Source organism: Anopheles coluzzii, chromosome 2, assembly GCF_943734685.1.
Source record: "Anopheles coluzzii chromosome 2, AcolN3, whole genome shotgun sequence".
In the NCBI taxonomy this organism is placed as follows: domain Eukaryota; kingdom Metazoa; phylum Arthropoda; class Insecta; order Diptera; family Culicidae; genus Anopheles; species Anopheles coluzzii.
In genome coordinates this window covers 45,022,417-45,049,990 of record NC_064670.1, presented here as the reverse complement: position 1 = coordinate 45,049,990, position 27,574 = coordinate 45,022,417, and the positions used below count along the sequence as shown (strand labels likewise).

Sequence of the window (27,574 nt, the reverse complement as noted above, 5' to 3'; positions counted from 1 at the left end):
AATATTTTTTATTGCCACTATACACCGTGCTACATGATGTTTAGAAGGTCGTTGAAGCATCAAACATGTTCAGATTTTAAAAAAAATATTACATCAGTGTTAGACGTTCTCGTACGCTTGTTTGAAATTGGCTTCTTCACCCTCGATTGGCACGGGCATTAAATGGCCTCATCAGCAGCGGCACGAAATAAAATAAACCATCAATACACCGATAACACTTTAAATCCCAAAATGAACCAGCTTCTCCCGCATCGTCAAGGTCACACACGAATAAATAAATGCTAACACCCACCAATTACAATACACAACCGCAATGTACATATACACCAACGCATACACACAATCAGCTGACGGCGAAAGGCACGGGCTCAAGGTGTATTTATTGAGGAGGTGAATTATTAGCGCGTTTGCCGGGCGCCATCATTGAGTATTGTTATGTCAAATCGTATACAATTTTCTATACCCCCCTCCAGCCCTTCCCGATTTTTATACCGGAGCCCCCAGTATTGTTATGTCAAGTCGTGAAATGTCAATTTGCTCTGAAGCACTTCACCTCCTAATATCCATACACCTTGCACGGGCTGAAGCGCAAGTATAAGGCAAGGCAGGGAGGGGAAGGGAGTTAGAGGAAGAGGAGGAGGAAGGAATGGGCGCCAATATTTTTGAATTTTTAGGCCGTTTGTTTTGCTCCACCGTCTGAAATAGTTCATCCATTCCTTCAACAGATGGCGCTCGTTCCGCACCTAAAAACTGCAATAAATACGCTGGCTATCGTAGTTTTGGCTGAAGTCTAGCGTATTTTTTGCGTATTTTTTGACACAAGACGACGCAAAAAACTACGCAGAAAACTGCTCGAATTTGCGCAGCGGGCTTTTATCAATTATTTAGATGGCGTTGCTACTGGTTGCAGAGACTTTGATCACCACTAGATGGCGTTATTGAATATGGAGTTCACACAGAGTTTGTGTAATGCAAATTGCCTATGCGTTAGGGGTACTTAAATCCTTTGTATTTTATTGGCATTCCTACATTGCAAAACAATGTATTGTTTAAAACATAGACATACGTTAAAATGCAACACATATTTGGATATACGGTTATTTAAATGAAGTGTGAAATGATCGATTTTACAGTATGTTTGTTTATATGAATCCTCCAAATTTTTGGTCCACCTATTTTAAAGCCATTTTCAAAGTTTCCCGATATATTGAAAACAATTTTTTATGCGAACTTAAGCCTACCTAACCACACAACATTTTACGACAATCTTCCAGAAAGATGTACCGATACGTTCAACATTTTCCCGTGGTTAACGATAAATCAGGTAAAAATGTCCTTTACTGTTTTCAGAAAAAGGTGAACACGCAGGAATCACTGCTTGCATTTATAAGGTAAAACCAACCCTCTTGAACAAGCTACCTGGAAAATCTTATGCATCGCTTATGATATGCTGCATTTTGTAGAAGTAGTAATGAGAGGTTACAGAATCGACAACAGCAAATGATGTTTTTTGTGCCAAAAGAAGGCACTTTTTTTCATCTACATTTTGTACACAGTTTCAAGCACGGTTCTTGAAATATCTGGATTTTTTTTCCTTCTGGTTCTCCCATAACAGCATAAATCGAATAAAATGTCTTTGGCAAAGTAATTTGTCGCCCTGAAAAGGACGGTTTTGGGTTTGAGATGAAGGAAGCTTTGTCACACCGTTTAAGCCTTCTTTTCGGTCTTCTTGGGCAGCAGCACGGCCTGAATGTTGGGCAGCACACCACCCTGAGCGATGGTTACTCCGGACAGCAGCTTGTTCAACTCCTCGTCGTTGCGGATGGCCAGCTGCAGATGACGCGGGATGATGCGCGTCTTCTTGTTGTCACGGGAAGCGTTTCCGGCCAACTCAAGCACTTCAGCGGCCAAGTATTCCATGACGGCTGCCAGATACACGGGTGCTCCGGCACCGACGCGCTCGGCATAGTTACCCTTGCGCAGGAGACGATGAATACGGCCAACGGGGAACTGAAGACCGGCACGGTTGGAACGGGACTTTGCCTTTCCCTTTACCTTTCCTCCCTTTCCACGGCCAGACATGGTTAGATTTGATTGGGGTACGTTTGTAAGGGATCACGAACAACACGATGTTCTCTTTGAGAAGGGTCTTTACGGAATGTTGTTGTTAGTATGGTTTAGAGAGGCTTTGGCTCCTGCGGAGTTCTTTCACCTCTTTGTGTATAAAATAGGACTATTAGATTGTTATAATTGATGGAATAAATGTGATAGTTTTAGAAATTTTAGTAGATTTTCCTGTTTCTGTGGATGAGGTGAAAGTATTGAGTCTATGTTGGCGTCAATATGGCAAGTATTACGAAGTTGTGTGTATCCGTGGCATTCTGTTAAGAGGTGGAATATTGTTATAGTGGTACCGCAGAATTGGCAGAGAGGAGGAGGACTGGATCGTTCGATGAGATGGCTGTGGGTCAGTCTAGTGTGGCCTATTCTTACTCGAGTAAGGATCTTTTGGTCTCGATGTTTTATTACTGATGGCCATGGTGTAGTTGTTAATTTCACTAGCCGAAGGAAGTTGTTTTTGGTTTTAAACCATTCCTTTTCCCACGCCTCTCTTATTTTTCCATTTATATAGATAATTGCGTCTCTTTTAGGCAACGAGGTGTTGTAGGTTGATGTTTTTCTTCGGCCTTTGTTGGCGAGGCGGTCGGCGATCTCGTTGCCTTTGATACCAGTGTGACCAGGTATCCAACAGATGGTGAGTTGTTGATCCTGGTTTATGTGTGGGCTAGTGACCTGGTAGAGCTTTTGGATGTTTGGGTCCTTACATGTTCCATGCTCTAGTGCCGAGAGGACACTCGCACTGTCGGTAAAGATGACGTTTTCCAGGTCAGAGCGCAGGGTATCTTCAACTGTCTGGATTAATGCCAACGTTTCTGCCGTAAAGATGGAAGAGTGATCCGGCAGTTTGGACGCTACTTTATCAATGGGTGAGTAAATCCCGAATCCTGCTGCTGCTTCATCGACTGATCCATCGGTGTAGATGTGATTGTGTTTTATGTATTTGTTGTTGATGTATTCTATGAAATGTTTTTGGGCTATTGTACTATTGCAGCCTGCTTTAAGGATGTTTTTAAAATGCCAGTCTATGTTAGGGGGTTCATGGTACCACGGCCGAGTGCCAAGATGTAACAGTGTTGTGATATCCGGGATATTGCAGTTTGTTATAGCGAAAAGTTCGTAGTTGGCTCTATTGAGGAATGATGGTGCTTGGATATTCTTTTCTTTAATTCTTGTTGCTGTTGCGGCTAATTTAGTTGTTATTACATGGCTAAGTGGAAGAAGTCCGCTCTCACTTAGCATAGAGACGATGGGGCTGGTTCGGAAGGCGCCTATGGCATATCTTAGAACGGCATGGTAGATGGGGCTTATTGCTTTTTCAAACTGTTCCTTTTTAATCGATACTATTTCTATACCGTACAGTAGTTTTGGAAGTAACCAGTGATTAATAATGAAGATAAGTGTATCTTTTGAAGCTTTGTGGGTTCCTGTGCTGAGCATTTTGAAAAGGTTGATTTTCTTGGTAGCTGTAGTTTTTAACTGTTTAATGTGGGCTTGGAATGTGAGTTTTTGGTCAATTGTGATCCCGAGTATCTTTACTTTTTTGCAGTCTGGAATTTGTGATTGATTAAGGCAAAGCGGTACAGTTGGGTGCGGTTTGGTGCAGATGTGTAGTATATTGCTTTTTTCAGCAGCGATGTCATAACCAATACGTTTTGACCATACCCATACGATGTTCAGTCCCTGTTGCAGATTGTATCGCGCTACTCCATTACCTGCATTGCTCGAGATCAGAACTATATCATCAGCGTACACCAGTGGAGTGATGGATGGTGGTAGTGAGCGGAGAAGACTTTCGATGCTAATCAGAAATAATGTTGGAGAAAGGATGGCTCCTTGAGGAACTCCGTTTTCGAGTGTTTTAGTGCTGGATTTGTTCGTTCCAATCAGAACCTCGAAGGTACGATCTGAGAGGAAATCATCGAGGAATGTGATCATGTTACCTCCGAAATTCCATCTGGCTAGCTGGCGCATGATTGCGTATTTCCATGTCCGATCGAAAGCTTTAGCCAAGTCGATGATAGCACAGTCGGCATGATGTTTATCAGATTTTACTTTGGCCAGCAGTTCTTCGAGTTGCACAAAGTAAGTTTCCGTGCCTAATCCGCATCTAAATGCGTGTTGATTAATGCTGAGGAGTTTCCTGCCTTCCAGTTCTTGGGTAAGACGCCGGTTAACCATTCTTTCCAACACTTTTCCGATGCAGTTTAGTAAGCTTATTGGTCTGTAGCTATTTGGGCTGTGTTTAGGTTTATCGGGCTTTAAGATGGGTATTGTTAGACTTTTCTTCCAGTGAGGAGGAATTTTGCCACTCTGCCATATGTGGTTGTAAAGCTTTAAGAGCAGGTTTTTTCCTTCAGAAGGAAGGTTTTTCAACAGTGGATAGCCAATGTCGTCTGGTCCTGCTGAGTTGCCTTTGCACTTGGCAAGAGCCCAACTCAGTTCGGCTATAGAAAAGGATCTATTGTAATGTATGTTGGGTCTGCTATTGAATTGTAATTGTATGGATTCAGTTTTTGCTTTGATGGTCTTAAATTCTGGCAGGTCTTTTTATAATAGAACAATTTTGACCCGACCGATGCTTATATAGCAGCTTATTCGTGCTGCCCGATACTCGTTTGGAATTTTTCGAGCTGCACGATACGTATTCTCTCTCACAGCCCGTTATAAGCGATCGGAGAGCTCGGAATTTTTCTAGAACGCAATCACGCGTTGAATCATACACATCGTGTCCCAGTGTTGAGTGAATTTTTCCGTCGAAATGGCACCCAAAACCAGTGGAAAAGCTGCGAAGAAGTCTGGCAAGGCCCAGAAAAATATTTCCAAGTCCGACAAGAAAAAGAAGCGCAAGACCCGCAAGGAAAGCTACGCTATTTACATCTACAAAGTGTTGAAGCAAGTCCACCCGGATACTGGCATCTCTTCGAAGGCCATGAGCATCATGAACAGTTTCGTCAACGATATCTTCGAACGCATTGCTGCTGAGGCATCCCGCTTGGCGCACTACAACAAGCGTTCGACGATCACGTCCCGCGAAATCCAAACCGCTGTTCGTCTGCTGCTGCCTGGTGAGCTTGCCAAGCACGCCGTCTCCGAAGGAACGAAGGCTGTCACAAAGTACACCAGCTCGAAGTAAGCCACTGAAATGATTGGCTTCTTTTCATGAACCTCTCTTAAATCGGTCCTTTTCAGGACCACAAACCGCATTCAAACAAAGAATTATCCTTCGTTTCATCTGCACCAGCGAATTAGCGCTTTAATTTCAGGGTGTCCGTCTTCGTCAACGTTATTGTTCAGTTTGTTGCGTTTGCCTGTACTAAATGGCATTAGTGCAGGTAAACGCAGCCATATCCTAAGTTTGTTTGCGAACTTTACAAGTTCTGCGTTGTTCATTGTAAATATTAATGTTAAATAGAACCTTAGCACGTTTAAAAAAACATTAAAAAAAAGTCCGCACTGGTTGGAAGCGTCTTGCGAGGTGAAATTGAAAATGGAGTTTCGTGTATCATGAATTATGAATAGAAGTCGTTTCGCTCGTTGTATGACGCGCATACGAGGATAATTTATCGACAAAGCAACCAATAGCAGCTTATGTGTCGTGAGTCAAATGTTGTAATAGATTTGTTCGATTTTAAACTTGCTAATAAGTATTGAAGGGTCGTCTTCTTAGGCAGCGCTCTAGCAGCAATCGAACACGACATCGAACATGAAAAATATATGGGATTTGACATGTTCGATTTGATAAACAACAAATCGAACATGTCAAATCCCATACATTTTTCATGTTCGATGTCTTGTTCGATTGCTGCTAGAGCGCCGGGTTAAGCGTTTCAATTAAAGTGTGTATAAACATCAGTTAAGTTGTTTGTGTCGAACATTTGTTGTAAAATATATAGTCATACTATTCGTTCGTAGTTTGTTGTAAGCAGCGATGTTGGTATAATAGTCATAGGTTATATAGATGGTAATAAAGTATTGATCAATATAGTCAAAATCCTCAGATGCCCTATTAAAAAGCGAAACTTTGACAAGAAAAAGTTAAAATACCTCCCATAACATTGATTATTTAAAACAAATTTTCCCCCTTTTCACACTTTCCTCGTTATAACAAAACGACATGCGTGAAGGCTTGCATTCGTATGTACAATTTCATAATAGCAATCGAAAGAAAATTCTTGGAATGTTCAACAGTATTGGTGGTCCTGAAAAGGACCGTTTTGAGAAGGAAATGCCCCGTTTAGACAGGGACCGCTTCCGGATGCATGGACGATTTAGGCACGCTCTCCGCGGATGCGACGGGCCAGCTGGATGTCCTTGGGCATGATGGTGACGCGCTTGGCGTGGATGGCGCACAGATTCGTGTCTTCGAACAGACCAACCAGATACGCCTCGCTGGCTTCCTGCAGCGCCATGACGGCTGAGCTCTGGAAGCGGAGATCAGTCTTGAAGTCCTGGGCGATCTCACGCACCAAGCGCTGGAAGGGCAGCTTGCGGATGAGCAGCTCGGTCGACTTCTGGTAGCGACGGATTTCTCGGAGGGCCACCGTTCCCGGACGGTAACGATGCGGCTTCTTCACTCCTCCGGTGGCCGGGGCACTTTTACGAGCAGCCTTGGTGGCCAGCTGCTTGCGAGGAGCCTTACCTCCAGTCGATTTACGAGCGGTTTGCTTGGTACGAGCCATTTCACTTCGGGAGCGTAGGTTTCGTTGAGCACGGAGCGAACTTGTTTATTTGACAAAAGTTGAACGTTAAATGAGGAAACTGCTCGAACAAGAGCTTTTTTTATGCGCTTGCCAACCCTTGTTTTCTCTCATCTTAAGAGCAAGAGGGAATGCGTGGATGAAAAAGTAGAAATAGGGACGTTGAGCTCGAAAACGCTCATTCGTGATCGTCAATTTGAAGTGTGAACATCGTGAACGTACAATCCTGTGCTCATCATGACTGGAAGAGGAAAGGGAGGAAAAGGTCTGGGTAAAGGAGGAGCCAAGCGTCACCGAAAAGTGCTGCGGGATAACATCCAGGGCATTACCAAGCCCGCCATCCGCCGTTTGGCTCGGCGCGGAGGAGTGAAACGTATCTCCGGCCTCATCTACGAGGAAACCCGTGGCGTCCTGAAAGTATTTCTGGAGAATGTGATTCGTGATGCGGTCACTTACACTGAACACGCCAAGCGTAAGACCGTCACCGCTATGGATGTGGTGTATGCTCTGAAGCGTCAGGGCCGCACTCTGTACGGTTTTGGAGGTTAAATTCAACGTGCTCTAACAAACCTCCAAATGGAGTCTCAAAATGGTTCTTTTCAGGACCACAATACATTACTCAAGAGCTGTGTCTTTCGCAACATTAAAATGTTTTATTTGAGAGAAAAAATGTCTATGATGGCTTCGAATGGTGTGCGTATAACATTTTACTTGCATAACAAGCACTCACAAAAGTTTGCATGCGTTTGAAGCGTACATAAAAGCGACGATTGAAGTGTTTGTTAAAATATTGAATTATTATCTTCTTATTAATTTATGAATTTATTTTATAGTGTCGAATTAAAATTATTTAATTTTTTAGGGCAAGCCTCTCATCCTATTGAAGCAATAATCGCCGCTACACATGCGCTTCGTTCATTGATACTTGTGATAATTATTCAAAAGAAGGATTGGGCGAAAAAAAGCTACACCATTTCCATGAGGTTTGTGAGTTTATTATAACAGGGTTCCACAAGGCAGTATTCTAGGCCCTATTCTTTTTATCATTTTCATAAATGATGTTATTTACGTTATACCAGATTGCGAAAAATTGTTTTATGCAAATGATATGAAAATGTTCCTACCGGTATCAGATCAAACCGATTGTTTAACTCTTCAAAACTGTTTAATTCGATTTAACTCATACCCACCAAATACTTTCTGCAAGATTTGCTATCAGGGTGCTATGAACATGAAGAAATTAACTCCACCTCCAAAATCTATGCTGTTAACTGAATGCTATATATTTTCTTGGGATACTGACTTCATTTGGTATACTGACTTAGCGATGCTCCGCTAGCGATGCTTACATTTTGGTTTGTACATTTGGTAATTGTTCCCCAGCTTCCGTTATCATTAAAATGTTTCCCAGTTATTATCCAGGACAAACACCCTGGGACCTCATAGATCGCATAATGAATTATTTGGGAAAAGTAACGCTCAGCCCTCTACGTTACGATAGCGTTACAAGTAACGTCTGTCTAGCGCAAACCCAAGCAGCATTTTTGAACGCCTGGTTTAATCGTCGTGGATAAGCAAATTGAGGTAAAAGTAAGGCTCAGCCCTCTACGTTACGCTAGCGTTACGCGTAACGCCTGTTTACCACAAACCCAAGCAACATTTTTGAACACCTGTTTTAATCGCCGTGGATGAGCAAATTAATAGATTATCATGTCTTAATATCGTTTTTTTTACATGATAATTAGAAAAGCAACAATTTTTGAACAAACATAAAAAAGAACAGTAATTGCAAAGATAGCACTCATTGATAATTCATGAGTATAAATAAATTATATTATTACTATTAGGCTATCATTTTTAACAGCAATCAGAGCTGTAACAACTTCACGTATTATAATTATAACAATTGTTAGAAACTGCCGGTCTAACTAAAATAGAAAACAAAGTAAACTCTTTAGGCTAGCACTTAAGGTGTGCCAAAAAATTAGTTTTTTCCTTTATTTCCTTCGTATCTTCGTTCGTATGTATTTTTGACCGCAATGAACCAGTTTCCGCGATTTTTCTCCCTTTTTATCTGCTTGCGCACATACAAAACATCGCCTCAGCTGACAGTCCGTTGGAAACCTTACAACAGTTTCCAAAATTGTCCCCCCGAGTGTCACGTTAACTGTCTCTCACTCCTAGCTCGACTGTCAGTTGATGTTTGTTTATCTTCCGCTGGTTAATCGTGCTTTTCTATCTAAGCCGCTTTGTTAAACAAAGGGGTGGCTTGCAACTTGATTTGGCTCCTGTCGTCCTTACTATTGTTTCTACGCAAAATAACCCGGCCGCATATTACACGTGCGTATTGTTTCGTCTCGCACGTATCTGTATAACCGATAGCACTCGCATCCTAAAGTTCACGCTGTGTATCTTGATACTATTGCTATACGGGATACCGTGCGCTGCCTACCTCACACCTCCCTTCCTCACACGCGGTCTACGCACGGATGCTCGCGCAGCTTTTTATCGACTGAACCCAGCACTAGTTTGGTCCATGGAATGCTCCGGTGATTTGATATAAGTATCCCATCGATCGTTTATTGTCCATTACAACTGAAATTAAAAAGAGTGTTTGTTTCAGCCGTACGTACCACCACACCACTGTTGTTGTCCCATGAAACTGCCGCCGGAAAAGTATAACACCAAGAACCATGACGAAAGGGACAATCCCTTTGGATTGCGTGATAGAATTGTCCTTCGCTGTCGAACGTGGGACACAGTTCGATCCCCCGCCCGAAGTAGTCTCCTCTTTCAAACGTCGCTTCCATAATCGCAGCTTCTCATGACGCGGTTTCAATCTTAGCCGTTGTATGTCTTTATCGAGCGAGCTTGCTAAGCAGGGTTCAGAGTGGACACCTGACTCCGATGGTTTTTCAGCTTCAGGTTTCACGATCAGCTTTTGCCTTTCAATAGCGGTCCCAACGCCAATTGGAACATCTTTCAACCCATCAGGACGCAGCCAGAGTCGGTGATGAGCTTCGATAAACGTATCCTCCAAAGCAGTGTTCGTGTGCGTTATCGCGTTGTTGGTGTTAGTGAACGATTCAGATTTGTGTATATTGTGTATCGTCGCGCGATAGTGACGTTTCTCGGAGATTGTGTGTGTAGTTGTGATGTCATCGCTGTGCTTTCATTTTGCGTCATCATCGCGGTCGAGGTCAATACACGGTGGGATTGCGGGTTGACCCCAAGAAGTGTCTCCGGGCCTTTCATCATCATACCTCTCAACGAATTGCGAATTGTGCATATGCTCGTATCCCGGTTGATTAAAACTTGGTGCGCCCGAACGATTTGTTGCCCGGCACCGTTCTTCATCCTTTTGGAGCTCAAGCCTCTCACAATCGTTGAGATAACACCATTCACGCTCTAGTTCTTTGATTCGTTGTCGTCTTTGTTGTTGCATTTCGTGGATCTTGCGCTTTTTCTCAGCCTCTTGCAAACGCAGCGTTTCCGCTTGCGAAAATCGAAGCATAAATTCCCGATAGTAGCGATTTAGTATGTCTCGTTGCCAAAAGGTCTCACCTTCGTTGCCAGTAGTTACTATTGCAGCCCTGGATCTATAGTTCGAATCAGTCGCAAAATGGTCCCGCACCTGCATTATTGGTATTGCATCACGGCTTGTGATCCACCTGCTCGTGCCCGCCTCAAGCGAAGATCCCTCCACACCTCCACGCGTTATAAACGAGCCGTAAGACTCCCGTTCAAATCCGTGGAAATGCTGCACCAAATCGATATTCTGCTTCACTACACAACCTCGTGATTCCTTTCCTTCCTAGCAACTCTCTATTTAACACTATCGGCAGTTAATGATTCACGGTATTTTTACGATTCGCGATTTTGTCGTGATTAGCGTCGATATGTTCTAACTAATTTTTTGGAATGTTAGAAACTGCCGCTCTAACTAAAATAGAAAACAAAGTAAATTCTTTAGGCTAGCACTTAAGGTGCGCCAAAAAAATAGTTTTTTCCTTTATTTCCTTCGTATCTTCGTTCGTATGTATTTTTGACCGCAATGAACCAGTTTCCGCGATTTTTCTCCCTTTTTATCTGCTTGCGCACATACAAAACATCGCCTCAGCTGACAGTCCGTTGGAAACCTTACAACAGTTTCCAACAACAATCTTACACATAAAAAATGGTTACTTTTAAAAATGATTATTTATTTATTTTCCCAACTATTGATAAAGCAGGATAATGAAATACATACAAATATTTACTACCTTCATTAACCTCAATTTAAAAAAGAGCCCTCGCACCTACAGTAAAGTTTATTCACAATAGGCGGAAACATAGATTGAATAGGTAATAATTATATTTCATGTAGGATGGGTGACGAATGAACCACCCTGTGGTTCGTGATGACAGCTCGGATGAGAGCAGCGTGACTCGATTAACCGGGGAAACGGTGAACGGACAGCGGATGCGGACAGTCGCACACGGAGATTGAAGTGAAACACACGAGAAGAACTAAGACGATTTTGTTAATTTGAATTGAATAAAGCACTCTTTTCTCTTTTATCCTACATGGGGGCTCAACCGGGATATTAGAAAAGAGTTGCGTGAAATGTACAGTGCGTAAAAGACGTGCGCCTGTATGTGAAGACGCGCAAAGAAGTGTACAGTGCGTAGAAGATGTGCGCCTGTATGTGAAGACGTACAGAAAAGTATACAGTGCGTGTAAGACGTGCGCCTGTATGTGTTAAGACGTACAAAGCATTACGCAGCGCGTGTAAGACGTGCGCCTGTGTGTGTTAAAGAGGATGAAGTTAAGTACAGTGCGTGTAAGATGTGCGCCTGTATGTGCTAAGACGTACAAAGCATTACGCAGCCCGTGTGCAACGTGCGCTCGTGTGTGTTAGAGAGGGAAAGAAGCGCAGTGCGTGTAAGTCGTCCGCCTGTGTGTGTTAAAGAGGATAAAGTTGAGTACAGTGCGTGTAAGAGGTACGCCGATACGCAAAAAACGACGCGAGTTGCACAAAGGACAACAGAAGTGTGACTTTTGTGTTAGTGTGACGATTAAAGACGAAAAGCATCGCGTAGTGCGTGTAAAACGTGCGTTTAGAGAACGCAATCAACGAGAAAGAGTTGAGTGTGTGTGAAAGTGTGCGTCACTAGTGGAAAGAGGTAGACGTATATACTGCGTGTGGGGCACGCGCGTGTGTTGGTGAAGGCGTTAGGAACTGTCGATAACTGCTGAATTCTCGTGAAATTCGCATAATGGACAACGAAGCGCAGATCCTCGTGTTGCTAAACGATTTAACTCGTCCGGGTTTAGTTAGGAGGTGCGCCGCTAGAAAACTAGCTACCTCGGGTACAAAAGAAGAGTTGGCCAGGCGACTAGTCGAAGAAGGAAACGTGGAAATAATGGATGAAACCATGAATACGGACAATTTTGCAGACGCAGAAATGCGTAGCAGTACAAACGATGAAGCGGTCTTGCCAGAACACTCGGATTTGGTGCGCACGCCGTATTCGTTTCGTGATGTTGAAGACGGTTTAGAAACGTACGGGAATGATCTATCCCAAGACTTTAGTGTGTGGCTAAACGAATTTGAAGATATTTCAAAGATGGCACGTTGGACGCAAGATCAGATGCTGGTAATGATGCGCAAAAAGTTAGTTGGTGTGGCGAAAAGTTTTGTGATGATCAAACGCGAAACCAATTCGTATACCGCGTTGCGTGCAGCTTTACTGGAAGAGTTCGGTACGGTAGTTCGTGCGAATGACGTACACCGTAAGCTGGCAACGCGTAAGAAGAAGAAAGATGAATCCGTATTGGAATTTATCTATGCAATGCAACGCATTGCGCAAGGCATCGATTTAGATGAAGTCAGTTTAGTGGAATATATCGTCGATGGTGTTACAATGGACACTCGAAGTCGAGCAAGTTTATACGAAGCTGTGACAATAAACGATTTGAAATCGAAGCTACTGTTCTGGGAACGTGCGCAAAAGAAAGATGAGCCAACAGAAAAGAAGAAAGAACAAGTGCGACGCGTGGTGGAAAAAGTAGAAGAAAACTCAAAACGACGTTGCTACAATTGTGGTGATCTCGGACATGAAACACGTACATGCGCAAACAAACAACGTGGACCCAAGTGTTTTGTTTGCAATGAATACGGACACCGCGCGAAGGAATGTCCGAACAAAGCGCGACATTCGTCGAACATGCCAAGGCAAAACAATGGTGACACCACGAATGTTCTTACAGTGAAAACAGCGGAACAGAACGATGTGTCCGAATTAAAAAGAAATGGACTGATCACAAAGCGCATCAAAGTGAACAATATGGATTGTGTGGCTTTTGTCGATCCTGGCAGTGAAGTGTCGTTATTACGGAAAGATTTTTTCGATGAGTTGCCGTTTAGTGAAATGGTGCCAGTTAAAACAGGTTTTCGACTCCGTGGTTTCGGTGGAAATTGCAACACACCACACGGCAAAACAAAGATTAGTATGGAAATTGACGAATTGAAGCGATCGGTCGATGTTTTTATAGTGTCAGTGAATTCTATGAACTCAAAAGTGTTGTTAGGTATGGACTTTTTGCAAACGACGAAGTATACGATAACGAACGATGGTTTGAAAGTGGAGGAAGTTGGATTGGTAGAAAACGACGAACGATGGATTTACAATATAAAAGCCGCGGATGTGGGAGAGTTAACGGTTCCTTCAGAATATCGCGAACAAATAGAGTGCATGATAAAATGTTATAATCCCAACGAAAACCCACAATCGGTCGAGACCTTAGTAATCAAGTTACAAGATGAAAGTGTAGTTCGTGAAAATCCTCGTAGGCTTGCTCCATTAGAAAGGCGTGTGGTTAAAGATCAGGTACAGGAATGGCTAGACAAAGGTGTCGTAAGATCATCGTACAGTCCATACGCAAGTGCTGTGGTTGTGGTTCCTAAAAAGAATGGTACGTACAGAGTTTGCATCGATTACAGGGAGCTGAACAAGAAGATGATTAGGGATAAATATCCAATCCCTAACATAGAAGATCAAATAGAGCAATTGGCGGAATCTCGAGTTTTCACAACGTTGGATCTTGAAAATTCTTATGTTCACGTTACAATAGACGAAGATAGTCGGAAGTTTACAGCTTTTGTTACTCACGAAGGGCAATATGAGTTTTGTCGGGCTCCATTCGGTTTGTGCACCAGTGGAAATGCATTTTGCAGATTTATTAATTCTGCATTACGAGAGCTCATAAACGAAGGAGTTATCATAACGTTTGTGGATGACATTATAATCCCAGCTAAGAGTGAGCAAGATGGTATTGCATCTTTGAAGCGTGTGTTTGAGATGGCCGAGAAAGCAGGTTTAAGATTCAATTGGAAGAAGTGTGTGTTTTTGCAAAGGCGCGTGGAATATCTGGGGTATGTTGTGTATGACGGTCGAATCGAACCAGCAGAGCAGCAGATTGAAAAAGTGAAGCGGTATCCCCAACCTAAAACCACAAAGCAGTTGCAGCGATTCATAGGTCTTGCAAGTTATTTTCGTAAGTTCATACCGGGATTTGCGAAGATAGCTCGTCCTTTAACGATGACGTTAAAAAAGGAAAATTAGTTTGATTTTGGTATACGGGAAATTGCTGCGTTCGAAGAGATAAAATCAGTGTTAGTGAATTATCCGGTATTGCGTATTTACCAAAGTGGTGCAGACACTGAAATCCATACAGATGCAAGTAAGGAGGCATTGGCTGGAGTGCTCATGCAACGTGCGGTAGATGACGGGATGTATCATCCTTGTTATTACTACAGCAGACTAACCAACCAAGCTGAACAGAACTATCACTCTTTTGAGCTAGAAACATTAGCGGTGGTAGAATCTTTAAAGAAATTCCGGTGCTATTTACTGGGACAAAAGTTTAAAGTGGTAACCGATTGCTTTGCCTTCAAGCAATCCATGGCTAAGAAGATACCGAACGCAAGGGTTAGTCGTTGGATGGTGGTCTTAGCAGAGTTCGAATTTGAAGTCGAACATCGCAGTGCCGAAAGAATGAAGCATGTGGATGCTCTATCTCGTGCCAGTGTAATGTCAGTGTCTACAGCGATTTGTGAGCGTATGAGGAAAGAGCAGCAGCGTGATCCAAAATTGGCAGAGATTCTTTCAAAGTTGTGCAGTGGTGAAGAAATCGACGACTATTTTGCAAAAGATGGTGTGTTGTATAAGGGTGATGTCTTTTCATCCAGATTGTGCGTGCCAATCTCGATGGAAGCAGAAGTTATTAAGAATGCTCACGATCAAGGACATTTCGGAATCAGAAAAACCAAGGAACGTTTAGCGAGTGACTATTACATTCCAAGTGTTGACGAGAAGATAGAGAGGTGTATTTGTTCTTGTGTGATGTGTATTCTAGGTGACAAAAAGAGGGGTAAAGCGGAGGGATTATTAAACCCTATTCCAAAGGGCGAGGTACCTCTCGATACGTTTCATATCGATCATCTCGGCCCTATACCGTCGACGAAGAAATCTTACAATTACATCCTGACGGTGATCGACGCGTTCAGTAAGTTTACGTGGCTATTTCCTACCAAATCAACGGCGGGTGACGAAGTAGTGAAGAAGTTACAAGTCATCGCAAGTGTTTTTGGCGATCCCCGACGAATAATTAGTGACAAAGGAGCAGCTTTTACATCGTCAATGTTCGCGAGTTATTGTGAAGAGCGTGACATCGAACTACACACGATTGTAACAGGTGTTCCAAGAGGCAACGGGCAAGTGGAACGAGTACATCGCACCATTATTCCGGTTTTGACTAAGCTATCTATCGATAAACCGGAAGAGTGGTACCGACACGTGAATGCGGTGCAGAAGGCGATCAACAGCAGCTGGCAGAGGGCAATCCGAACCAGTCCGTTTGAATTGCTAGTTGGAGTCAAGATGAAAGATGCTGACGGTAACACGTTGCGCGCCATGGTTGAAGCAGAGTTGCAACAGTCGTTCCAAGACGACAGAGACGAGCTACGCAAAATGGCTAGAGATGGAATCCAAGCCATCCAGGACGAAAATCGACGAAGCTACAATCTACGGAAGCGACCGGCGCGTAAGTACGAAAAAGGTGATCTGGTGGCACTTCCCGTGACGCAATTTGGACCGGGGAGAAAGTATCGGCAGCGGTTTTACGGTCCGTACGTCGTGAAGGAGATTCTGGAGCATGACCGTTTGAGTGTACGGAAACTGGATGACGATGCTGAAGGACCATCGCAGACGACTACGGCTTGCTCAGCCGTGAAACCATGGGTACATCCGGGCCGGATGTAACATCAGGAAGGGCCGTGTAGGATGGGTGACGAATGAACCACCCTGTGGTTCGTGATGACAGCTCGGATGAGAGCAGCGTGACTCGATTAACCGGGGAAACGGTGAACGGACAGCGGATGCGGACAGTCGCACACGGAGATTGAAGTGAAACACACGTGAAGAACTAAGACGATTTTGTTAATTTGAATTGAATAAAGCACTCTTTTCCCTTTTATCCTACATTCATATACATTATTAATTTATTAATATTTTTAATATTTTATACTTTCTAATCATAGGAAATGTTACTAAAATTGAAAGCTTTTGGGGTGTTTACGAACTTTTCAAAAATACTGCTTGGGAATTTTAAAAGGCATGTAACGCTTCTCATATGTAACGTAGATCACTGAGCCTTACTTTAACCAACTATTTAGATGGCGTTACTACTGGTTGCAGGGACTTTGATCATCACTAGATGGCGTTATTGACTGTGGAGTTGCATATGCGTTAGGACATTTCAATACTTTGTATTTTATAGGCATTCCTACATTGCAAATCATTTTATTGTTTCAAGCAACGAAACACTTTAAAATGCTTCACAAATTTGGGTAACTGGTGATTAAGATGAAGGGTGAATGGAAACATTAATAAGTATGGTTGTTTATTTGAACCTTCCTAATTTTTGGTCCAACTTTTTTAAAGCCATTGACAACGTTTCCCGATATATTGAAAGCCAAACTTTTGTGAGAACCTAAGGCTACCTAAACGCACAACATTTTTCGACAATCGACCCTTTCAACATTTTCCCGTGGTTAACGATAAATCAGGTAAAAGTGTCCTTTACTGTTTTCAGAAAAAGGTCAACACGCAGGTATCACTGGTTGCATGTATATGGTAAAACCAACCCTCTTGAACAAGCTACCTGGAAAATCTTATGCATCGCTTATGATATGCTGCATTTTGTAGAATTCGTAGTGAGAGGTTACAGAATTGAAAATATTAAGGGATGCGTTTTGTGCCAAAGGACGGCACATTTTTTCATTTACATTTTGTACACAGTTTCAAGCACGGTTCTTGATATATCTGGATTTTTTTTTCCTTCTGGTTCTCCCATAACAGCATAAATCGAATAAAATGTCTTTGGCAAAGTAATTTGTCGCCCTGAAAAGGACGGTTTTGGGTTTGAGATGAAGGAAGCTTTGTCACACCGTTTAAGCCTTCTTTTCGGTCTTCTTGGGCAGCAGCACGGCCTGAATGTTGGGCAGCACACCACCCTGAGCGATGGTTACTCCGGACAGCAGCTTGTTCAACTCCTCGTCGTTGCGGATGGCCAGCTGCAGATGACGCGGGATGATGCGCGTCTTCTTGTTGTCACGGGCAGCGTTTCCGGCCAACTCAAGCACTTCAGCGGCCAAGTATTCCATGACGGCTGCCAGATACACGGGTGCTCCGGCACCGACGCGCTCGGCATAGTTACCCTTGCGCAGGAGACGATGAATACGGCCAACGGGGAACTGAAGACCGGCACGGTTGGAACGGGACTTTGCCTTTCCCTTTACCTTTCCTCCCTTTCCACGGCCAGACATGGTTAGATTTGATTGGGGTACGTTTGTAAGGGATCACGAACAACACGATGTTCTCTTTGAGAAGGGTCTTTTTATAATAGAACAATTTTGACCCGACCGATGCTTATATAGCAGCTTATTCGTGCTGCCCGATACTCGTTTGGAATTTTTCGAGCTGCACGATACGTATTCTCTCTCACAGCCCGTTATAAGCGATCGGAGAGCTCGGAATTTTTCTAGAACGCAATCACCCGTTGAATCATACACATCGTGTCCCAGTGTTGAGTGAATTTTTCCGTCGAAATGGCACCCAAAACCAGTGGAAAAGCTGCGAAGAAGTCTGGCAAGGCCCAGAAAAATATTTCCAAGTCCGACAAGAAAAAGAAGCGCAAGACCCGCAAGGAAAGCTACGCTATTTACATCTACAAAGTGTTGAAGCAAGTCCACCCGGATACTGGCATCTCTTCGAAGGCCATGAGCATCATGAACAGTTTCGTCAACGATATCTTCGAACGCATTGCTGCTGAGGCATCCCGCTTGGCGCACTACAACAAGCGTTCGACGATCACGTCCCGCGAAATCCAAACCGCTGTTCGTCTGCTGCTGCCTGGTGAGCTTGCCAAGCACGCCGTCTCCGAAGGAACGAAGGCTGTCACAAAGTACACCAGCTCGAAGTAAGCCACTGAAATGATTGGCTTCGTTCTCTCAAATCGGTCCTTTTCAGGACCACAAACCGCATTCAAACAAAGAATTATCCTTCGTTTCATCTGCACCAGCGAATTAGCGCTTTAATTTCAGGGTGTCCGTCTTCGTCAACGTTATTGTTCAGTTTGTTGCGTTTGCCTGTACTAAATGGCATTAGTGCAGGTAAACGCAGCCATATCCTAAGTTTGTTTGCGAACTTTACAAGTTCTGCGTTGTTCATTGTAAATATTAATGTTAAATAGAACCTTAGCACGTTTAAAAAAACATTAAAAAAAAGTCCGCACTGGTTGGAAGCGTCTTGCGAGGTGAAATTGAAAATGGAGTTTCGTGTATCATGAATTATGAATAGAAGTCGTTTCGCTCGTTGTATGACGCGCATACGAGGATAATTTATCGACAAAGCAACCAATAGCAGCTTATGTGTCGTGAGTCAAATGTTGTAATAGATTTGTTCGATTTTAAACTTGCTAATAAGTATTGAAGGGTCGTCTTCTTAGGCAGCGCTCTAGCAGCAATCGAACACGACATCGAACATGAAAAATATATGGGATTTGACATGTTCGATTTGATAAACAACAAATCGAACATGTCAAATCCCATACATTTTTCATGTTCGATGTCTTGTTCGATTGCTGCTAGAGCGCCGGGTTAAGCGTTTCAATTAAAGTGTGTATAAACATCAGTTAAGTTGTTTGTGTCGAACATTTGTTGTAAAATATATAGTCATACTATTCGTTCGTAGTTTGTTGTAAGCAGCGATGTTGGTATAATAGTCATAGGTAATATAGATGGTAATAAAGTATTGATCAATATAGTCAAAATCCTCAGATGCCCTATTAAAAAGCGAAACTTTGACAAGAAAAAGTTAAAATACCTCCCATAACATTGATTATTTAAAACAAATTTTCCCCCTTTTCACACTTTCCTCGTTATAACAAAACGACATGCGTGAAGGCTTGCATTCGTATGTACAATTTCATAATAGCAATCGAAAGAAAATTCTTGGCATGTTCAACAGTATTGGTGGTCCTGAAAAGGACCGTTTTGAGAAGGCAATGCCCCGTTTAGACAGGGACCGCTTCCGGATGCATGGACGATTTAGGCACGCTCTCCGCGGATGCGACGGGCCAGCTGGATGTCCTTGGGCATGATGGTGACGCGCTTGGCGTGGATGGCGCACAGATTCGTGTCTTCGAACAGACCAACCAGATACGCCTCGCTGGCTTCCTGCAGCGCCATGACGGCTGAGCTCTGGAAGCGGAGATCAGTCTTGAAGTCCTGGGCGATCTCACGCACCAAGCGCTGGAAGGGCAGCTTGCGGATGAGCAGCTCGGTCGACTTCTGGTAGCGACGGATTTCTCGGAGGGCCACCGTTCCCGGACGGTAACGATGCGGCTTCTTCACTCCTCCGGTGGCCGGGGCACTTTTACGAGCAGCCTTGGTGGCCAGCTGCTTGCGAGGAGCCTTACCTCCAGTCGATTTACGAGCGGTTTGCTTGGTACGAGCCATCTCACTTTGAGAGCGTAGGTTTCGTTGAGCACGGAGCGAACTTGTTTATTTGACAAAAGTTGAACGTTAAATGAGGAAACTGCTCGAACAAGAGCTTTTTTTATGCGCTTGCCAACCCTTGTTTTCTCTCATCTTAAGAGCAAGAGGGAATGCGTGGATGAAAAAGTAGAAATAGGGACGTTGAGCTCGAAAACGCTCATTCGTGATCGTCAATTTGAAGTGTGAACATCGTGAACGTACAATCCTGTGCTCATCATGACTGGAAGAGGAAAGGGAGGAAAAGGTCTGGGTAAAGGAGGAGCCAAGCGTCACCGAAAAGTGCTGCGGGATAACATCCAGGGCATTACCAAGCCCGCCATCCGCCGTTTGGCTCGGCGCGGAGGAGTGAAACGTATCTCCGGCCTCATCTACGAGGAAACCCGTGGCGTCCTGAAAGTATTTCTGGAGAATGTGATTCGTGATGCGGTCACTTACACTGAACACGCCAAGCGTAAGACCGTCACCGCTATGGATGTGGTGTATGCTCTGAAGCGTCAGGGCCGCACTCTGTACGGTTTTGGAGGTTAAATTTATCTCTATAAAACTTCCATGTGGAGTCTCAAATCAAACGGTCCTTTTCAGGACCACAATACATTACTCAAGAGCTGTGTCTTTCGCAACATTAAAATGTTTTATTTGAGAGAAAAAATGTCTATGATGGCTTCGAATGGTGTGCGTATAACATTTTACTCGCATAACAAGCACTCACACTGCTGTATATTCAGTGCATTTACATGAGATGGCGTTTTGTGAGTGTGATTTTTTATCTTATACGTATGCGTTTGAAGCGTTCGCAAAAGCAACGATTGAAGCGTTGGTTAAAATGAATCATTTTTCTCTCTTGCATTTTTTTTATCTAAATTTTCTTATAAAAATATTTTTTTTAGAGAAACCTCTCATCCTTTTGAAGCAATAATCGCCGCGTGGATCATACCGTTTTTTGCATCAGCTCTAATCTGACTTATACATGCGCATCGTTCATGTATACTTGGGATAACTCATCAAAAGAAGGAAATCGGATGAAAAAAACTACACCGTTTACATAAAGTTTATGAATTTATTATAACAGCCAACAGCGTCAATGTTGCCTTTGAATCCGTAAATCACTCAATGCTTATTTCAAAACTATCAAGCTATGGAGTAAATGGGGCGCTAGTTCATTGGCTCTCCTGTTATTGAAGTGATAGGCATATTACAGTGAATATTTCCTTCTCTCTATCAGCACCATTCACCAACACGTCCGGGGTTCCACGTTTCTCGGCCCTATGCTATTTAAAAATGTATAAATGACGTTATTTACGTTATACCAGATTGCGAAAAATTGTTTTATGCAGATGATATGAAAATGTTCCTACCAGTATCAGATCAAACCGATTGCTTAACTCTTCAAAACTGTTTAATTCGATTTAACTCATACTCACCAAATACTTTCTGCAAGATTTGCTATCAGGGTGCTATGAACATGAAGAAATTAACTCCACCTCCAAAATCTATGCTGTTAACTGAATGCTATATATTTTCTTGGGATACTGACTTCATTTGGTATACTGACTTAGCGATGCTCCGCTAGCGATGCTTACATTTTGGTTTGTACATTTGGTAATTGTTCCCCAGCTTCCGTTATCATTAAAATGTTTCCCAGTTACTATCCAGGACAAACACCCTGGGACCTCATAGATCGCATAATGAATTATTTGGGAAAAGTAACGCTCAGCCCTCTACATTACGCTAGCGTTACGAGTAACGTCTGTCTAGCGCAAACCCAAGCAGCATTTTTGAACGCCTGGTTTAATCGTCGTGGATAAGCAAATTGAGGTAAAAGTAAGGCTCAGCCCTCTTCATTACGCTAGCGTTACGCGTAACGCCTGTTTACCACAAACCCAAGCAACATTTTTGAACACCTGTTTTAATCGCCGTGGATGAGCAAATTAATAGATTATCATGTCTTAATATCGTTTTTTTTTACATGATAATTAGAAAAGCAACAATTTTTGAACAAACATAAAAAAGAACAGTAATTGCAAAGATAGCACTCATTGATAATTCATGAGTATAAATAAATTATATTATTACTATTAGGCTATCATTTTTAACAGCAATCAGAGCTGTAACAACTTCACGTATTATAATTATAACAATTGTTAGAAACTGCCGGTCTAACTAAAATAGAAAACAAAGTAAACTCTTTAGGCTAGCACTTAAGGTGTGCCAAAAAATTAGTTTTTTCCTTTATTTCCTTCGTATCTTCGTTCGTATGTATTTTTGACCGCAATGAACCAGTTTCCGCGATTTTTCTCCCTTTTTATCTGCTTGCGCACATACAAAACATCGCCTCAGCTGACAGTCCGTTGGAAACCTTACAACAGTTTCCAACAACAATCTTACACATAAAAAATGGTTACTTTTAAAAATGATTATTTATTTATTTTCCCAACTATTGATAAAGCAGGATAATGAAATTCATACAAATATTTACTACCTTCATTAACCTCAATTTAAAAAAGAGCCCTCGCACCTACAGTAAAGTTTATTCACAATAGGCGGAAACATAGATTGAATAGTGTAGAGAATAGAATAAGAAATAATAAAAATATAGAAGATTGATGTATAGGCAAGTGTCAAAATGATAAGCAACCTAGGACGAGAGACGGAGCCAGAGAAAGGAAGCACAAAGTGCAGAGAAACGAGAGCGGCAGAGAAACGAGAGCGGGAGAGAAACGAATTGGAGCGATGACCACGAGAGACGAACGAAAATCGGAGAGAGCTTTGGGGACGACGGAGAGAGAGAACGACACAGCGATCAGTTTTTGGACGAATGTTGACGAGAGCGGTCATAAAGCACTAAGCATCCTAAACATCTGAAGTACGAGACAGCAGTAAAAATAAAGAGATAATAAAAAAAGGGAAATGAAAAAAACGAATGTTGAAATTGGCGAAGACAGTTACGGATATCACGACAATGGCGCAAACCACGCTCCCAGATCGTAAGTATAAAACGTTTTGTGGATTGAGAGCAGTGCATTGCGGGAATGGGCTGAAAGTGTTGATAAATGAAGTGAAGTACGTCATGTCGGTTGCAAAAGACATTCAGTAAATGTGCTTTAATGTGTATAAACGAGCGATGCATGTTGAGGATGAACAGAAGCGATATTGAACACGGATCGGTGTTTCTAACCGAAGACAGAGGATTTGTAAAGAAAAATATATACCGACAAGTGTGCATACATTGTGTGGAGAACGTGCCTATTCACGCGGAAACAATGCTTACCACAGTTGTATGACCGTTTCCCGGGAATTTGCATTCTTGTTCGAGCACGATACCAGAGGTGTGCGAGTGTGTGTTCATGTGTGTTTGTGCGTGTATGACATCCACATATCACGCGAATTCTTAGAATTTTTGCCCGGTGGTTTTGCGTTCTTATTGTTAACATAACACAAAAGATCGTTAGGGCGCCACGACTTTAAGTGTATGCGTACGTATTCTGGAGCAGGTGTGTCAAACACTTTTCATCAGTGCGTTACATTTATGTTTTAAATTTTTAACCCGCGAGCCGAAAAGAATAGTTCTTAAATTAAAAAAAAAGAGTCAGTGTACTATTGTTAAAAAAAAAGAAAGATAAATATCAGTAATTATAATTATTTTATTAGAATAAGCAAATCCACTGTTTAATAAAATCTAAGAATTTTCTACCGAACAGGAGGTTTGACATACCTGATCTAGAAGACACACATGCTCAAACAGGAGTGTATGTCCGCCAGAATTGTGTGTGTGCGCAGGTTTGTGCACTACGTCTAGAGAACCCGCGTTTTCACTCAGGATCAAAATGGCGTTTTCTTTTTTACAAAGAAGCGAAATATTCCATAGGCTATGACTTCAAATGTATGCGTGGATTGCTTCGAAAGTCGGTGTTCACGCTAAAGTACGGTGCTTAGCATGAAGCGTGATCTTCCAGATATGTTTTACGGTTCGGTACGAATGTGAAATTTTTTATCAATTTTAGTCAAACTAATTCAAATTGTAGTTGGTAAATTGAGGCAGTTCTCTGGAATTATAGAACGTTGATACATATATAAAATACGCCTCTGGGATGGCTATGTGTAAAGGAGAAAAATCTCTAGGAGGGCTACTCAGAAAATGAACACCTCTGGGAGGGCTGCAAATATATAATAATAAAACAAAAGAATAAGGTACGCCTCTGGGAAGGCTACTTGTAACACGGGGACGCCTCCGGGAGGGCTACTCGAAAATGTACGCCTCTGGGAGGGCTACAAAAAAAATAATAATAATAACGAACGCCTCTGAGAGGGCCGAGTGTAAAAAGAGAACGCCTCTGGGAGGGCTACTCGAAAATGTACGCCTCTGGGAGGGCTGCAAAAAAAAACAATGAAGAAATCAAATATATATATGTAATAATGATACTAATAAAACAAAAGAATAAGGTACGCCTCTGGGAGGGCTACTTGTAACACGAGGACGCCTCCGGGAGGGCTACTCGAAAATGTACGCCTCTGGGAGGGCTACAAAAAATAATAATAACGAACGCCTCTGAACGGGGCCGAGTGTAAAAAGAGGACGCCTCTGGGAGGGCTACTCGATAAATGTACGCCTCTGGGAGGGCTGCAAAAAAAAAAGAAAAAATTAGACAAATATATATATATATATAATAAAAAAAAACAAGAGAATAAAGTACGCCTCTGGGAAAGCTACTTGTGACACGAGGACGCCTCCGGGAGGGCTACTCGAAAATGTACGCCTCTGGGAGGGCTACAAAAAAATAATAATAATAACAAACGCCTCTGAGAGGGCCGAGTGTAAAAAGAGGACGCCTCTGGGAGGGCTACTCGATAAATGTACGCCTCTGGGAGGGCTGCAAAAAAAAAATGAAGAAATCAAATATATATGTAATAATGATACTAATAAAACAAAAGAATAAGGTACGCCTCTGGGAGGGCTACTTGTAACACGAGGACGCCTCCGGGAGGGCTACTCGAAAATGTACGCCTCTGGGAGGGCTACAAAAAATAATAATAACGAACGCCTCTGAACGGGGCCGAGTGTAAAAAGAGGACGCCTCTGGGAGGGCTACTCGATAAATGTACGCCTCTGGGAGGGCTGCAAAAAAAAAAGAAAAAATTAGACAAATATATATATGTAGGAAATAGGAGACAGTTGACAGTTGTCAGACAAGGGATGTAAGGCGAATGTCAAGGAATGAATTTAGGATCACCCTGTGCTGGTGTCAATCGAACTGACGACGCAGTAGGTTTAGCTAGAGCGAAACATTCACGCGGGAGAAGCCAAGCGAACCAGACGAAAGTGAATAAAGTGGATTGTAAAACCATCGCTTTCCGCGTATCCTCTTTTCTTCATCGTTCTACATGGGGGCTCGTCCGGGAAGAGGCTAGGCGATGCAAAGTGATGAGTTTACAGTTATGAAAAGTTGCATAATGTGTTAAAGTTGATAAAGTTGTTCAAGTCGTAAAGTTGATAAAGTTGTAAAGTTGTTAAAGTCGTTCATGTCGTAAAGTTGATAAAGTTGTAAAGTTGTTAAAGTCGTTCAAGTCGTAAAGTTAGTAAAGTTGTTAAGTTGCAGTAGTGGTTCGAATTGGAAAAGTTGACTTAGACGGTGTTTCATCCGATCTGAAATAGTGAAGTTGTGACGAAAAGTTGACATTGTGACGCATAAAGGTTGTTAAAGTTGCGATTGTGACGTTGTAAAGTGTGTTAAATAAAAGCTAAAGTTGTGCAAAACGTTAATGAGAAAATGGAGAACGCGTTGATTGCAGCGATGGTCGAAGACCATACGCGGTTGGGTTTGGTGAAAAAATGTGAAGAGCGTGAATTAAGTACGGTCGGAACAAAAGAGGAGCTGGCCGCACGCGTCGTTGCGTATGATCGAACTGATGCAGCTGATTTTGCGGATGCTGAGTTGCCCACGGTTGACAGAGTGCAACCATACTCCTTTCGCGATGTCGAAGATGGTGTTGATGCATTTGGCGCCGGATCTACGCAAGACGTGCGCGCATGGATCAGAAGTTTTGAGGAGATTAGTACGATGGCTGGATGGAACGAGGATCAGAAATTGATCATGTGCCGTAAAAAGTTGACCGGAGTCGCACGTGGTTTTCTAAATACGCTGAAAGGTGTGACGACATATGCAAATCTACGTAGAGCGTTGATTAACGAGTTTGCTCCAAGTGTGCGTGCAAGCGACATACACAGGCAGCTATCGACGCGTCGCAAGAAAAAAGAGGAGACCGGGTTAGAATTTGTTTATGCCATGCAGCAAATTGCGCAGCAAATCGATTTAGACGAAGCCAGCCTCGTAGAATATGTGGCAGATGGAATAACTAACGACGAAAGGCAGAGGTCAATGTTCTACGAGGCAAAGAATATTAACGAACATAAGGAGAAAATACGTTTGTTCGAGAGAGCGGCGAACAAGTTTCAACAGGAACGCCCAAAAGTTGTCGGGCAACGAATTCCGGATAAGTTAAAACAACGCCATTGTTTCAATTGTGGCAGCGCTTCTCATCGACTTATCGAATGTCCAACAAAACAAGAAGGTCCGACTTGTTTCAAATGTGGAACAAAAGGACATTGTGCAAAAGATTGTACGACAGCGCAAGGAAGAAAACCGCATTGTTATGCTTGCGGCGAAGTTGGGCATGTTGCAGCACGATGCCCGAATAACAGTAACAATAATAGAGTTCAAACAATGACGAGCTCATTTCCAATTGTGTGTGTGTGTCAGTTGGAAACCAGTTGTGCGAAGCGGTGATCGATACGTGCAGTGATGTGACGCTCATGCGCTGGGATTTGTTCCAGGAATTAAAACTCAATTGTAATGAGTTGAAACCGTCTGCACGGGTAATAAAAGGCTATGGTGGAAAACAAAGCAACGTGTATGGTGAGCTGACGATCCGTGCTACCATCGATGAAGTTGAGGAAATAATTCGTTTCGTGGTGGTACCTTCGAATTCTATCGACACCAAAATGCTGATAGGAATCGATGTGCTCAAAAGGGTTAACTACGTTATCACAAACGGTCATGCAAAGATAACAAAGCAACAGGAGGAAGAGGAAAAACCCACGGGTGTTGATGATCGTTGGGTGTATCGTATAGTTTGTGAAAGTCATCAAGAAATAGACGCACCGTCAAATTATCGTCGCGTGATTTGTGATATGGTTAATAATTATGAACCAGCAAAGATTTCTAACGTTGAAAGTGAGATGAAAATATTAGTGAACAACGAGGAGGTAGTGCGTACGTTGCCAAGAAGAATAGCTCCGCTAGAGAAAGAGGTGGTAAGGAAACAAGTTCGCGAATGGTTAAACGACGGAATAATTCAGCCATCGCGAAGCCCTTACACTAGCGCAGTTGTGGTTGTACCGAAGAAGGATGGATCTCACCGTGTGTGTGTGGATTATCGTGAGATGAATAAGAGGATCGTGCGGGACTCTTATCCGATGCCCAATATCGAAGACCAGATTGATCAGTTGGCAGATGCTCGTGTGTACAGTGTATTAGATCTGAAAAATTCGTATTTTCACGTCAAGGTGGAGAAGGAAAGTCGCCAGTATACATCTTTCGTAACAACGGATGGGCAGTATGAGTTTTTACGTGCTCCGTTTGGATTGTGTCTCAGCGG

The 27,574-nt window shown here is 42.7% G+C and overlaps 6 protein-coding genes across 10 annotated transcripts in view; 3 read left to right on the top strand and 3 right to left on the bottom strand.

Annotated features, from left to right (window-relative positions):
• Positions 1–1,501: 1,501 nt before the first annotated feature.
• On the bottom strand, positions 1,502–2,147 carry LOC125906902 (histone H2A-like). Its single transcript, XM_049607821.1, has one exon. It carries the CDS (start codon positions 2,080–2,082, stop codon positions 1,708–1,710), a length of 375 nt encoding a protein of 124 aa, XP_049463778.1. The 5' UTR covers positions 2,083–2,147; the 3' UTR covers positions 1,502–1,707.
• A 2,663-nt stretch (positions 2,148–4,810) lies between these two features.
• The window catches only part of LOC120949361 (histone H2B), a 202,183-nt gene continuing 179,419 nt past the window's right edge, over positions 4,811–27,574 (top strand). For 2 of the 3 annotated variants that reach the window (XM_049607783.1, XM_040366623.2), the window contains exon 1: positions 4,811–5,453. In XM_049607783.1, coding sequence (XP_049463740.1) covers positions 4,880–5,254 — 375 coding nt within the window. In that variant the 5' untranslated portion in view covers positions 4,811–4,879 and the 3' untranslated portion in view covers positions 5,255–5,453. Of the gene's footprint in view, positions 5,776–27,574 lie in introns of all 3 variants that reach the window. The other variant, XM_049607782.1, reaches the window with a different exon arrangement.
• On the bottom strand, positions 6,157–19,984 carry LOC120953605 (uncharacterized). Its single transcript, XM_049607655.1, has 5 exons — positions 19,478–19,984; positions 17,321–17,671; positions 7,148–7,346; positions 7,041–7,059; positions 6,157–6,840 (listed from the first exon to the last, which is right to left on the bottom strand). The coding sequence occupies exons 1-5, from the start codon at positions 19,880–19,882 to the stop codon at positions 6,390–6,392; spliced, it is 1,425 nt and encodes a 474-aa protein (XP_049463612.1). The 5' UTR covers positions 19,883–19,984; the 3' UTR covers positions 6,157–6,389.
• On the top strand, positions 6,906–7,488 carry LOC120949389 (histone H4). The gene has a single exon (XM_040366647.2). It carries the CDS (start codon positions 7,056–7,058, stop codon positions 7,365–7,367), a length of 312 nt encoding a protein of 103 aa, XP_040222581.1. The 5' UTR covers positions 6,906–7,055; the 3' UTR covers positions 7,368–7,488.
• LOC120953909 (histone H2A) lies at positions 17,111–17,848 on the bottom strand. Its single transcript, XM_040374338.2, has one exon. It carries the CDS (start codon positions 17,687–17,689, stop codon positions 17,315–17,317), a length of 375 nt encoding a protein of 124 aa, XP_040230272.2. The 5' UTR covers positions 17,690–17,848; the 3' UTR covers positions 17,111–17,314.
• Positions 17,904–27,574, top strand: part of LOC125906890 (histone H2B) — a 189,090-nt gene continuing 179,419 nt past the window's right edge. For 2 of the 3 annotated variants that reach the window (XM_049607794.1, XM_049607796.1), the window contains exon 1: positions 17,904–18,535. In XM_049607794.1, the coding sequence (XP_049463751.1) occupies positions 17,972–18,346 (375 nt within the window). In that variant the 5' untranslated portion in view covers positions 17,904–17,971 and the 3' untranslated portion in view covers positions 18,347–18,535. Of the gene's footprint in view, positions 18,858–27,574 lie in introns of all 3 variants that reach the window. The other variant, XM_049607795.1, reaches the window with a different exon arrangement.

What these genes read in the sequence shown, in the direction of transcription:
- LOC125906902 (XM_049607821.1), bottom strand. Translation starts at nt 2,082, where the DNA reads ATGTCTGGCCGTGGAAAGGGAGGAAAGGTAAAGGGAAAGGCAAAGTCC.
- LOC120949389 (XM_040366647.2), top strand. Translation starts at nt 7,056, where the DNA reads ATGACTGGAAGAGGAAAGGGAGGAAAAGGTCTGGGTAAAGGAGGAGCC.
- LOC120953909 (XM_040374338.2), bottom strand. Translation starts at nt 17,689, where the DNA reads ATGTCTGGCCGTGGAAAGGGAGGAAAGGTAAAGGGAAAGGCAAAGTCC.
- LOC120953605 (XM_049607655.1), bottom strand. Translation starts at nt 19,882, where the DNA reads ATGGCTCGTACCAAGCAAACCGCTCGTAAATCGACTGGAGGTAAGGCT. An exon ending in GTCGCATCCGCGGAGAGCGT is followed by an intron (nt 17,672 to 19,477) that starts GCCTAAATCGTC and finishes GGCCGTGGAAAG; the next exon opens with GGAGGAAAGGTAAAGGGAAA. An exon ending in CCAAGAAGACCGAAAAGAAG is followed by an intron (nt 7,347 to 17,320) that starts GCTTAAACGGTG and finishes AAAACCGTACAG; the next exon opens with AGTGCGGCCCTGACGCTTCA.